Source organism: Papio anubis, chromosome 1, assembly GCF_008728515.1.
Source record: "Papio anubis isolate 15944 chromosome 1, Panubis1.0, whole genome shotgun sequence".
Taxonomy (NCBI): Eukaryota; Metazoa; Chordata; class Mammalia; order Primates; family Cercopithecidae; genus Papio; species Papio anubis.
The window spans coordinates 31271541-31285362 of NC_044976.1; the positions used below are offsets into that span (position 1 = coordinate 31271541).

General features: G+C 43.8%; 1 protein-coding gene across 12 annotated transcripts in view; it reads left to right on the forward strand.

Annotated features, from left to right (window-relative positions):
- Nucleotides 1-13822, forward strand: part of AZIN2 (antizyme inhibitor 2) — a 41570-nt gene that overhangs the window by 14642 nt on the left and 13106 nt on the right. For 9 of the 12 annotated variants that reach the window (XR_001899829.3, NM_001293719.1, XM_009204070.4 and 6 more), the window contains 2 exon segments: nucleotides 1439-1601; nucleotides 2793-2905. Coding sequence is in view for 11 of the 12 variants with exons in the window: in NM_001293719.1 (NP_001280648.1) it covers nucleotides 1439-1601; nucleotides 2793-2905 (276 nt within the window). In the remaining variant the exon portion in view is untranslated. 12 annotated transcript variants of the gene reach the window in all.

The window sequence follows — 13822 nt, forward strand, 5'->3', positions numbered from 1 at the left end:
TTCTGTAATCAAGTGTATTACAGTTGACCTTTGAACAACGTAGAGCTTAGGAGCAGCGACCCCTACACACTCAAAAATCTGCATATAATTTTTGATTCCCCCAAAACTTAGCTACTATCGCCTACTGTTGACAAGAAGCCTTAATGATAACATAAACAGCCAATTAACAGATATTTTATGTGATATGTATTACATACTGTATTCTTACAATAAAGTAAGCTACAGGAAAAAAAAATATGTATATATATATATATTTTTTTTGAGACAGGGTCTCACTCTATCTATCACCCAGGCAGGAGTGCAGTGGCATGATCTCGGCTCACTGCAACCTCCGCCTCCCGGGTTCAAGCGATTCTTGTGTCTCAGCCTCCCAAGTAGCTGGGATTACAGGTGCAAGCCACCATGTCAGCTATTTTTTGTATTTTTAGTAGAGACAGGGTTTCACCATGTTGGCCAGGCTGATCTCGAACTGACCTCAAGTGATCTGCCCACCTCAGCCTCCCAAAGGGAGGGAGATTATAGGCATGAGCCACCATGCCTGACCAGAAATAAAATATTATTAAGAAAATCATAAGGAATGGAAAATGTATTTACTATTTATTAAGTGGAAGTGGATCATCATAAAGGTCTTTGTCCTCATTGTCTTCAAGTTGAGTAAGCTGAGGAGGAGGAGGAGGAAGAGGAGGGCTTGGTCTTGCTGTCTCAGGGTGGCAGAGTCAGAAGAAAATCATGCATAAGTGGACCCACACAGTTCAAACCTGTGTTGTTCAAGGATCAGCTGTATTTAACAAACTGGTTATTTATGAAAGAAAGATCCACATCAGGGCTTCTGGAATCTGAGTACCAACTGTGATATGAAGAGTGCCCCTTCCCATCGTGGGGCCATGAAGGAGGGTGATTTACACAAGCATGAGGCTGTCTACCGGAGGGTGATTTACACAAGCATGAGGCTCTCTTCCCAGCTCTGTCCCCCTCCTACCTTCTTGGCCAGCTGTCCACAGTTACCAGCTGGAGCCTTAGCAGTGCCAAATCCTTCTTCCGGAAATCAAAGCAGCTTTCAAGAAATAGACTTGGATCTGTAGCAAGTCTTCAGCATAAAGCCCACATTTCTTTTTTTTTTTTGAGACGGAGTCTGTGTCACTCAGGCTGGAGTATGGTGGCTGTAACCTCCACCTCCCGGGTTCAAGCGATTCTCCTGCCTCAGCCACCCGAGTAACTGGGACTACAGGCATGCGCCAACATGCCCAGCTAATTTTTTTTTAGTAGAGACGGGGTTTGGGGTTTCACTGTATTAGCCAGGATGATCTCGATCTCCTGATCTCTTGATCCGCCTACCTCGGCCTCCCAAAATGCAGGGATTACAGGCATGAGCCACTGCGCCTGGCCATAAAGCCCACATTTCAAACACATAATTGTCTCCCCATTCTCCTCCTACCAGATTGCTTCTGTGATCAACTCAGCCTTGGACCTGTACTTCCCAGAGGGCTGTGGTGTGGACATCCTTGCTGAGCTGGGGCGCTACTACGTGACCTCGGCCTTCACTGTGGCAGTCAGCATCATTGCCAAGAAGGAGGTTCTGCTGGATCAACCTGGCAGAGAGGGTAGGTGCCAGGTGGGCAGTGGAGCCCTGTTCTCCCCTGAAGCTGGAGACAGTGGTTGGCTGAGCAGGGTCTGGTTTTAGACCCAGTGGCAGAGGATGGGGGAATCTGGAGAATGAATGGGTTCTTGCTTTAGGGAAACTTACAATCAAGTCACCCCACCCCAAGACGTTTATTTAGTATCTTTTTTCCTAGGCGTGTTCATATTTTGTGAAGATTGAGAGCAAAACAACCTTAGAGAGAATAGATACTCTATTGACCCCATTTTACAGATGAGGAAACTGAGAGCCAAAGAGAATACAAGTGAACAGCTTAATAGCTAGTAAGAGCCTGCATTTGACCCCATGTCTGTCTCCTCTCCAAAGTACAGACTCCTACTCATCCTACTGCTTCTCATAATATAATGAAAATAATTAGTGACAGCTTACATTTGTTTGAGTCCACTTTACAGATGACAACATAGGCAGGGGAAGGCTGAGTCATTAGCCCAAGGTCACATGGCTGATAAGGGGCAGTGCTGGGATTCAAGTTCAGGTTAGGCTGACTCAGAGCTTCTGGGCCCACATCACCAACATCAGTGCTCTTCCCTGCCCTTCCAGATAGGTCAGGGACAGCAGCCTGTGAGTGACAGGTGTCAGGGACTCTGATCTTGAGGCTTTGCCCTCTGCTCTGGGACCCTGGGAGCCTCAGGACCGTGCGCTCCTCCCCAGAGAGAATTCATGTGAAGGGCGGTGGGCTCCAGGCAGAATGTCCTGTGTTCGTGTGTGGCATTCTTCTGGCTTCCTTTATAGACCTGGGGGATTGTCCCATCTGATCCAACCAAGAGACCTGGCTTCTCATTCTGGCTCATCCACTGCCCTATCACGTGCCTCTGAGCAAGTAGCTTAACCTTTTGGGGTCTTGAGTTTGGGTGGGCTGCACTTCTGCCTTTGCTGGGGCATCTAGGGGCTCAGATGCAGGCAGGGGAGTGCGTCCTGGGCAAGGTTGCTTGGCTGCAAGGGTGAGTGTTCCCAACACGGCAGTGAACCCATGTCATTGGGAGGATGACCGCTGATGGCTTTTGTTGTAGGCCCCACCTCATGGTTGAGGAATGGGCAGTCATTTTGCTTTCTTGCTGAGCCCACTGTTGTGCCAGCCCCACTACCACCCCCTCACATTGCTATTTGTGCTGCCCTGACCCCTCCTCTCCTGCAGAGGAAAATGGTTCCACCACCAAGACCGTTGTGTACCACCTTGATGAGGGCGTGTATGGGATCTTCAACTCAGTCCTGTTTGACAACATCTGCCCTACCCCCATCCTGCAGAAGGTGAGCTTACCCCATGTGGGCCTGTTTTCAATTGTGTGTGTGTGTGTGTGTTGCAATAACATTTGTTGTGTTTTTATCTAATTTTTAAAAAGTCAAACATATTTATTGTCCATAATAGACAACAAGGATGACGAAGGTTATCCCACATAATCCTACCACACAGAGAAAGACTCTGAGCATTACATACTTTAAAAAATGCCTTATACTTTTTTCATGACATTGGAATCATGTTGTTTTGTAACCTGCTTTTTCCATTTATATGGGGTGTAGCTCTTTCCATGCCATTAACTGATCTTTGACAACATGATTTTTGATGACTATAGAGTATTTTAACCAATCTAACTCTAGTGGTTGCCCATTTGGTTTTCTCTTTTTGAGCATTGTGAATATATGTTGAGGTTACAGCTCTGTGGTAAATTCCTGGAAGTAGAAACACTTCATATACAGTGGGTTTTTCTGTAATAACAGGGGAACAGGAATACATAAAACCTTCCTCCTAGCCTGTGGAACCCAGCCCAGGGCCTCCAGCACCTTTAATGGGCATCTTTGAGAAAAGAAAGAAAACCAGACATCATTGTATCTTCCCCTCTCCATTGTGTCTTCCCATCTCTGTCTCTCTTTTTTTTTTTTTGTGATGGAGTCTTACTTTGTCACCCAGGCTGGAGTGCAGTGGTGCGATCTCAGCTCACTGCAACCTCCGCCTCCTGGGTTCAAGTGATTCTCCTGCCTCAGCCTCCCAAGTAGGTGGGACTACAGGCACCTGCCACCACTCCCGGCTAATTTTTGTATTTTTAGTAGAGGCGGGGTTTCAACCATGTTGTCCAGGTTGGTCTCGAACTCTTGACCTCAAATCATCCACCCACCTTGGTCTCCCAAAGTGCTGGGATTTCAGGCACGAACCACCGCGCCCGGACTCTTCCCATCTCTTGATCTTTGTGCAGCCCCTCTTCCTGGAAAGAAACTTTCCTTGCATGCCTTGAAATGCCTAACTAGCACTCAATATGTTTTTCCTTCCCTTCCCATCCTATCCAGTTTTTCTTTTTCTTTTTCTTTTTTTTTGAGACAGAGTGTTGCTCTGTAGCCCAGGCTGGAGTGCAATGGTGCGATCTTGGCTCACTGCTGCCTCTGCCTCCCGGGTCCTGGTTCAAGCAATTCTCCTGCCTCAGCCTCCGAGTAGCTGGGATTACAGGCACATGCCACCATACCCAGCTAATTTTTGTATTTTCAGTAGAGACGGGGTTTCACCATGTTGGCCAGGCTGGTCTTGAACTCCTGACCTTGTGATCCACCCGCCTCAGCCTCCCAAAGTGCTGGGATTACAGGCGTGAGCCACCGTCCCCAGCTCCTATCCAGTTTTTCAAGAGTCAATCAGAGGGGTCTTGAAAGTCAACTCCACTTTGTGACTCTTCCTGCCCCTTATCCCTGTGCTGGCCTAGGGAACCCCTCTCTCCCTCCCTCCCTCCCTCCTCCAGGTGCCCAGGCACCCTGGATGTGCTTGATGGAACCTCACTCCATGGTTAAATGTGGTTACATCTGCTGGTCGGAGTAGGCCTCCCCAAGGTCCTGAGGAATGCTGAGCTCTCTACTCTGACGCACTAGCATTGCCTGCATTCTTGTGGCAGCCCACATCCTACTGCATTGAGAAGGGACCAGGCCGGCCAGGTTACAAAGCGGGCAGCCGCTGCGTCCCTGTTACTCTGGCTCTCCAGTCCCTGTCTTCCTGTTGCATGCTGGCTCTCACCCACTCCACTCCCTTCATCGGCTCCTCAGAAGAGGAGATGGTGGTCCCAGCCCACTGCCACGTCCCCCACCAGGATCTTTGCTTTGGCTGATCTCTAGTTGGCATTCCTGACTTGGGCACTGGGATGTTTGACTCTCTTTGTGGTCTGTGCTGTTTCTCCTCTGGATGATGCTGCGGTTTCTTCCTTTAGGCTCTTAACTGCTTTCCAAGTCTGGCCACATGAGCGCCTCCAGAGTGGGGCCCACAGCCTGGCGGTGGAGTCAGACATTGAATAGATGACAATACACATGATAAGTTCACTCCTGTGGTGCTGGGAGTGTGTGTAAGAGGGATTCAGCCTGGTTGGGGGTATCTGCACCTTCTTTCCCAAAGAAGGTCCCCTTACAAGTATAATAGTTTTGGCACCTTTCTTTGCATACCTGCTCTTCCTTTGCAGGGACTTTGTGTTTACACCTCGGTATAAAAAGTTGTATGAGGCCGGGCATGGTGGCTCAAGCCTGTAATCTCAGCACTTTGGGAGGCAGAGGCGGTTGGATGACCTGAGGTCAGGAGTTATGAGACCAGTCTAGCCAACATGGTGAAACCCTGTCTCAACTAAAAATACAAAAATTAGCCGGGCATGATGGCACATGCCTGTGATCCCAGCTACTTGGGAGGCTGAGGCAGAGGTTGCAGTGAGCCGAGATTGCACCATTGCACTCCAGCCTGGGCGACAGAGTAAGACTCTGTCTCAAAAAAAAAAAAAAAAAAAAAAGAAAAAAGTTATATGAAACATAATCCTTGGCTCAGGGTATACTTCTTATCATTGCACCATGCATGTTTCTTTTTTTTTATTTTTATAAATTCAGCAAATAATTCAGTACTCTCAAAGTACTACTCTCAGTATTCAAAGCACTGTGCTGAGGTCTGCAGAGGAATTGTCTGTGCTTTGGAAGTACAGTCCTGTTGGATAGAAATGTGTGTGTGTGTGTGTGTGATTAGTATACAAGCTACAACCATGTATGAGAAAAGTACAGAACAAATATTATTGGAGCTTTTAAAAAATATTTTAGTACTGTACATGTTTCTAAAAAATAAGGAACTTAAAAAATCACAATTCCATTATGAAATTAAAAAATGAACAGTTCCATACTGTCCCCCATCATCGGTGTTGAGCTATCCTCAACTGTCTCATAATGGTTTTTATATTGATTTGCTGAAATCAGGAGGCAAAGAAAGTCTGCATGGTGCATTTGGTTGCCATGTTGCTCTCTCTCTCTCTTTTTTTTTTTTTGAGACAGTCTCGCTCTGTCACCTAGGCTAGATTTCAGTGGCGCGATCGCAGCTCACTGCAACCTCTGCCTCCTAGGTTCAAGCTTTTCTCCTGCCTCAACCTTCTGAGTAGCTGGGATTACTGGTGTGTGCCACTATGCCTGGCTAATTTTTGTATTTTTAGTAGAGATGGGGTTTCGCCATGTTGGCCAGGCTTGTCTCTAACTCCTGACCTCAAATGATCCACCTGCCTTGGCCTCCCAAAGTGCTGGGATTACAGGCATGAGCCACTGGGTGGCGCCATATCTCTCTCTTAACCCATTGGTTTCCCCATGCTCTTTTTTTCTTTTTCTTTTTTGTATAGATGCAATCTCCCTGTGTTGTCTAGGCGGGTTGAGAACTCCTGGCCCCGAGTGATTGTCCAGCCTCACCCTCCCAAAGTGCTGGGATTACAGGTGTTAAACCACTGTTCCTGGCCCCCACCCTCTTTTTAAATCTGTTTTTTTTTTTTTTTTGGTATTTTTAAACTGAGTTGTTTTTCCTGTGGCGTTTCCTGCATTCTTGATTTTCCTGATCGGTGAATTTCCTGAATTTCCCCTTGGTGCTTTTGAACATGTTTCTCTGCCTGGTATTTTTTTTGTTTGTTTTTTGAAATTAGGTAGATTTAGTGGTTCGAATAGCATCTCAATCAGCTTTGGAATAAAAATGCTCCATGGAAGATCTTGTCTTTGTTTTCTTTTTAGCATAATAAGCGTTATTATCATTTAACCTATGTTGCCTTCCATGCAGTCGTCACTATCTTGACTCATGCATTATCATTCTCTGGCTTTCTTTTTCAGTATAGGTTTATCACATCTAAATCTATTCCTCGAGTGTATTTATAATTTATTGTATTTGTTTTTTTGCTTTATAAAAAGGTATTTTGATGCATGTAACCTGTTTGGGCTTTTTCTCCCTTCATATCACAGTCTAAGAGCCACCCACCCTGTGCATGTCTCTAGAGTTCATTCATTTCACTGCTGTGTAGCGCTCTTTTGGTGAGTATGCTGCAGTTTATTTGTCCATTCTCCTCTCAGGGCATTTGGACTGTCTTTGGGTTTTTGCTACTGTGAATACTGCCACTGTGAATTCTTGTTCCTCTCTCTCTGATGAGTGAGCAAGGAGTGGAATGGTTGGGCACAGGGCATGTGAATGCTTGGCTTCAAGAGACAGTGCCAGTTTTCTGAAGTGTTGACTGATAATCCCACCAGCAGTGTGTAAGAGACTCAGTGGCTCTGCGTTTTCCCCAGCACCGGGTATTGCCAGACTGAAAACACTTTCTCAGTGGAATGGATGTAAAATGGTATCTCACTGTGTCTTGATTTGCATTTCCCTCATCACTAGCAAAGCTGGACATCTCTTTGTATATTTACTGGCCAAACGTGTTTCCAGGAACTTCTTCCAGGGACTTTGTAAGTTGGCATTGCCCTTCATGTCTGAATTTCCCCACTGAGTGGTCTGTACCCACTGCCCCTGCTCACTCAGCTCCCTTAGCCCTTCCAACCTCTCCAGTCAGGTACCTGTTCCATGATGCCATGGAAGATGCTCTTGAAAGTCACTTCCATGCTGCTAGCTCTTCCATGTGGCTCTTCTGTCCCAGCAGCTGGTCCTCCTCTGTTTTCATGCTCACCTCTCCTGGCTTCTGTGGCAACATCCTGGGCCTTGGCTACTCTTCTGCTGTTCTCACCTTGTCTCCTTGGCACTTCTCCTGCTCACCCTTTAAGTGTTGACTGTCTCGGGCCTCAGTCCTTCATCTTCTCTGTCTATGTGCACTTCCTAAGTAAATGCTTCCAGACTGAGGCTCTTAGTATCTTCCATACTATCATCACTGCCACATTTCTATCTCTACCCTGGATCGCACCCCTGAGCTCCAGACTTCTACATCCAGCTACCCACTTGACATTCCTACTGGGATTTCACAGACATCTCAATTCACTTGTTCAGAACTGAACTCTTGATTTCCAACCCCAAACTTCTCTCGGTAAATAGCCCTGCCACTAGCCAACTGCTGAAGCTAAAAAAGTTGGCATTATTCTTGATTCTTGCTTTCCCTCTCCTTCCACATGCAGTCCACCTGCAATTCTTGAGTGTAGTTCCAAAATACATTTTGAATTCAGTGAATTCTTTCTCTGTCACCACCCTAATGCAAGCCACCATTGCCTCCTGCTTGAGCTACTGCAGTAACCATTAACTGGTTTTCCGCCCCCTACTCCTACCTGCTTACCACCCATTTTCCATGCTGCAGACAGAATGATCTTTTAAAATCCCAAAGATTATGCCCCTCCTCTGCTTAACACCTTCCCACTGCTCTCAGAATAAAACCTAGACTCTTTACCACAACCAGCAAGGCTCCCGCCATCTTCCCAGCCACCTCAGCCACCTCTTGCCTCACTCCTGTCCCTGTTTTCAGCTCCACTTACCAGCTCCAGCCCACTCCCCTCCTTTCTGTTTTTGTAACACCTAAGTTGTTTCTGCTCTCAGGGCCTTTGCATTCGCTCTGCCCAGAGTGCTCTTTCACTCGCCCCTGAGACAGCTGCTGTATTCTCTTTCTTATGTCTCAGCTCAGATGTCACCTCGTCAGGGAGGCCTTTCCTGACTGCCCTCTCTAAAGTAGGCTCACCTCCCTCAATCAGATAATTTTGATACCCTGCTTATTTTCTTCACAACCCATCATAATCTGTTAATTATCATGTTTTTGTTTACTTGCCTATAGTCTGTCTGCTCCATTAGCAGGTAGGCTCTATGAGGGCAGCCACCTTGTCCAATTAGTTTCCTCTGAGTTCCCAGCACTAGACACAGTGCCTGGCACATAGTAGGTGCTCACTAAATATCTGTTGAATGAATTGTGAATGAATGAATCAATCATTCAATAAACTGTGAGACCCTTGAGGGTCTCATATCTGTTCATATCTGTTTCCCTAGTACAGAACTTGGCACACAGCAGGTTTAGTATATGTTGGAATTAAATAGATTTTTTTTTTTTTTTTGAGATGGAATCTCACTCTGTCACCCAAGCTGGAGTGCAGTGCTGCAATCTTGGCTCACTGCAACCTCTGCCTCCCAGGTTCAAGTGATTCTGCTGCCTCAGCTTCCTGAGTAGCTGGGATTACAGGCGCCCGCCACTACGCCTGGCTAATTTCTGTATTTTTAGTGGAGATGGCATTTCCCCATGTTGGTCAGGTTGGTCTTGAACTCTGACCTCAAGTGATCCGCCTGCCTTGGCCTCCCAAAGTGCTGGGATTACAGGCATGAGCCACCGTACCCAGCCATTGTTTCTTTCATTTCTATGTCTTTGACAAGGATAAAGCATTGTGTTTTTGTTTATTGTTTTATTTCTTTTGGTGTCAATGCCTTTTTATATCCTCTGTTCACTTAATTTGGGAGGTCTTGAAGTTTTTTCTTGCACATAGAGATGAACTTGCATATGCATGTGTGCATGTATTTAATATGATGTTTGATACAAATATTTTTAACTCTATTGGTTTATTATTTTAGTTTTGTAATTCTTTGTTATTCTTTCATAGAAATTTTGAGACACTATTGTGTTTTAACTAAGTTTGCTGTAATTTTTTTTTTTTTTTTGAAACGGAGTCTCACTCTGTCACCAGGCTGGAGCGCAGAGTGCAGTGGCACAATCTTGGCTCACTGCAACCTCCACCTCCTGGGTTCAAGTGATTCTCCTGCCTCAGCCTCCCGAGTAGCTGGGACTGCAGGTGCCCATCACGACACCTGGCTAATTTTTTGTATTTTTAGTAGAGATGGGGTTTCACCATGTTGGCCAGGATGATCTCGATCTCTTGACCTCGTGATCCATCTGCATCGGCCTCCCGAAGGGCTGGGATTACAGGCGTGAGCCACTGCGCCCAGCCTGCTGTAATTAATTGTAAGGAAATCTGTTACTTTCTTTTGTGCTCTGCTGTTATAAATTATCTTTATTTTATATATATATATATATATATATATATTTGTCTTATAGAAATAGAATGTTTATTAGAAGAAATTTAACACAAATAGTAAAATAAAATGATTCACTAATCCCACCATTCAGAGATGACTGTTGTTAAATGTACTTTGATTTCTACTTTTTTTGGGTTTAATGACAATTTTATTTTATTTAAGACGGGGTCACACTGTGTCACCCTGGCCAGAGTGCAGTGGCACAATCACGCTCACTGTAGCCTCCACCTCCGAGGCTCAAGCCATCCTTCCCACTCCAGCTTCTGAATAGCTGGGACTACAGGCACATGCCACTATGCCTGGCTAATTTTTGTACTTTTTGTAGGGATGGGGTTTTGCCATGTCGCCCAGGCTGTCTCACCCTCCTTGTTTTGTTCAAGCAATCCTTCCACCTTGAGATTACAGGCATGAGCCACCACGCCTGACCTGATAATTTTTTTAAAAAGTTGTCTAGTCTTTTGCTAAGAATAAGCAAAATTTTTGTTTACTAATGTCATGATTTAACCAACTTTAGCTGCTCTGATGTTAAAAGGTGTTTTCCTTAATATACTTCTAAAATATTGGAAAAAATCAGAGCTGGGTGTGGGGAGAGAACTGAGCCCAAAAGCTCTAATTTACAATGCTGTAACATTTTGAAAGACCAATCTTGTTTTTGATTTCTACTTTTAAAAGAAGTGTCATAGTGCACTTTGTTTTTCACTTTAAAATTTTAAATATTGTGAGCATATGGTTTTCTTTAAATACTGAGGTGTTAGGTGGACTTTTTAATATATAAACATTTTAAATGTTCATTGAGTGCTCTAAAATGATACATATTTAGTGTGTGTATTACTTTGTTCTCACACTGCCATAAAGGAATACCTGAGAGTGGGTAATTTATAAAGGAAAAAGGTTTAATTGACACAGTTCTGCATGGCTAGGGAGGCCTCAGGAAACCTACAATCATGGCAGAAGGGGAAGCAGGCACATCTTACATGGCCACAGGAGAGAGAGGTGTGAAGGGGGAACTTCCAAACACTTTTAAAACCATCAGTTCTCATGAGAATTCCCTCACTATCATAAGAACAGCATGGATGAAACTGCCTCCCATGATCCAGTCACCTCCCAACAGGTCCCTCCCTCAATATCTGGGGATTACAATTCAAGATGAGATTTGGGTGGGGACATAAAGCCAAACCATATCAGTGTGTAAAGATGCAGTTCAAAAAATGTGTATCAGCACTTCACAAATGCAAGATATGATTGACTATAGGGTGGAATTGAGAGGAGGCAAGTATCGTGGGAGTTTTATGAGAATCGTAGGGGGCAAAATTCAGGACAGTTACCCCAGTCCATGTAGAGAGATCCTCCTTTTATTTCTAGGATGGGGCTTTCTTACTTGCCATTCCATTTTCTAGTTTTTTATGCTTTCACAAGTGTGAATCTGTCTGGAATGTATTGCAATAGCACTTACCAAGAGTGTACCTAGACTAAGAAGAGAGAAGACTCAAAATTATAAATGAAAGAGGAGACATTACAAGATACCACAGAAATTCAAAGGATCATAAGAGACCACTACTAGCATGAATAATTATACACCAACAAATGGATAACCTAGGCAAAATGGATAAATTCCTAGATACATATTACCTACAAAGACTCAATCATGAAGAAAGAGAAAATCTGAATAGACCAATAATGAGTTAGGAGATTGAATCAGTAATCAAAAACCTCCCAACAAAGAAAAGCCTAGGACCTGAATGGCTTTACTGGTGAATTCTACCAAACATGTAAAAAAGAATTAATACCAATCCTTCTCAAACTCTTCCACAATACTGAAGCAGAGGGAACACTTCCAAACTCATTTTACAAGGCCACAATTACCTTAACACCAAAGCCAGACAAATATACCATAAGAAAAGAAAATTACAGGCCATGTTCACATAGATGCAAAAATTCTCAACAAAATACTAGCAATCCAAATTAAATAGCACATTAAATGATCACACACCATGATCAAGTGGAATTTATCTCTGGGATGCAAAGATATTTTAACGTGTCTAAATTTATAAATGTGATATACTATAATACCACAATGAAGTATAAAAATCATATGATCATCTCAGTAGATGGAGACAAGCATTTGACAAAATTCAGCATCCTTTCATGATAAAAACGCTCAACAAATTAGGTATGGAAGGAATGTACCTCAATATGATAAGGGCTATATATGACAAGCTCACAGCTAATGTTATACTCAGCAAAGATGCTAAGTTCAGGAGCAGGACCAAGATGCTTACTCTCACCACTTCTATTTAGTGTAGTACTAGAAGTCCTAGCCAGAGCAATTAGGCAGGAGGAAGAAATAAAAGGCACCCAAATGGGAAAGGGAGATGTAAAATTGTCTCTGTTTGCAGATGACATTACCTTATATACAGAAAACTCTAAGGCTGGACGTGGTGGCTCACGCCTGTAATCCAAGCACTTTAGAAGGCCAAGGCTGGTGGATCACTTGAGGTCAGAAGTTCGAGACCACCCTGGCTAATGAGGTGAAACTCTCTCTACTAAAAATACAAAATTAGCCAAGCATGAAGGCTTTGTGTGCCTGTAATCCTAGGTACTCAGGAGGCTGAGGCACGAGAATTGCTTGAACCTGGGAGGCGGAAGTTGCAGTGAGTCAAGATCATGCCACTGCACTCCAGCCTGGACAACAGAGTGAGACTCCATCTCACACACACAAAGGCTGGCACAGTAGCTCACACCTGTAATCCCAGCACTTTGGGAGGCTAAGGCAGGCAGATCACTTTAGGTCAGGAGTTCAAGACCAGCCTAGCCAACATGGTGAAACCCTGTCTCTACTAAAAATGCAAAAATTAGCCAGGCATGGTGGTATGTGCCTGTAATTCCAGCTATTCAGGAGGCTGAGGCATAAGAATCGCTTGAGCCTGGGAGGTGGAGGCTGCAGTGAACCGAGATGGCGCCACTGCACTCCAGCCTGGTGACAGAGCCAGACTCCATCTCAAAAAAAAAAAAAAAAAAAAAAAAAAAACAAAAACCACACACACACACACAAACAAAAACCTCTAAAGACATCACCGAAAAACTATTAGACTTAATAAGTTCAGTAAAGTTAGAAGATACAAAATTAACATGTGATGTTTCTATATGCTAACTATCTGAAAAAGAAATCAAGAAAACTATCCCATTTACAATTGCATCAAAAAATTACTTAGGAAATTTAAGGAGGTAAGAGATCTGTACACTGAAAACTAGAAAACATTGATGAAGGAAATAAAAAAGGACATAAATAAATGGAAAGATATCCCGTGTTTGTGAATTGGAAGAATTAATATTGTTAAAATGTTCATACTAACCAAAGTGATCCATAGATTCAATGCAGTCCCTATAAAAATTCCAATGATCTTTTCCCCAGAAGTATAAAAAATCCTAAGATTTGTATAAAACCACAAAAGATCCTAAATAGCCAAAGTATCTTGGGCAAAAAGAAGAAAGCTGGAGGCATCACATTATCTGATTTCAAAATATATACTAGAAAGCTATAGTAAGCAAAACAGCATGGTACTGGCATAAAAACGAACATACAGACCAGTGGAATAGAACAGATAGCCCAGAAATAAATCCATGTATTTACGGTCAATTGATCTTTAACAAACGTGCCAAGGACACACAATGGGAAAGGACAGTCTCTTCCATAAATGGTGTTAGAAAAACTAGATATCCACATACAGAAAAATAAAATTGGACCCTATCTCACACCATATACAAAATGAATTAAAGACTTTCAGATTGACTTTTTTCTTTTTTTTTGAGACAGTCTCACTCTATTGCCCAGGCTGGAGTGCAGTGGTATGATCTTGGCTCACTGCAGCCTCTGCCTCCTGGGTTCAAGTGATTCTGCTGCCTCAGCCTCCCAAGTAGTTGGGATTACA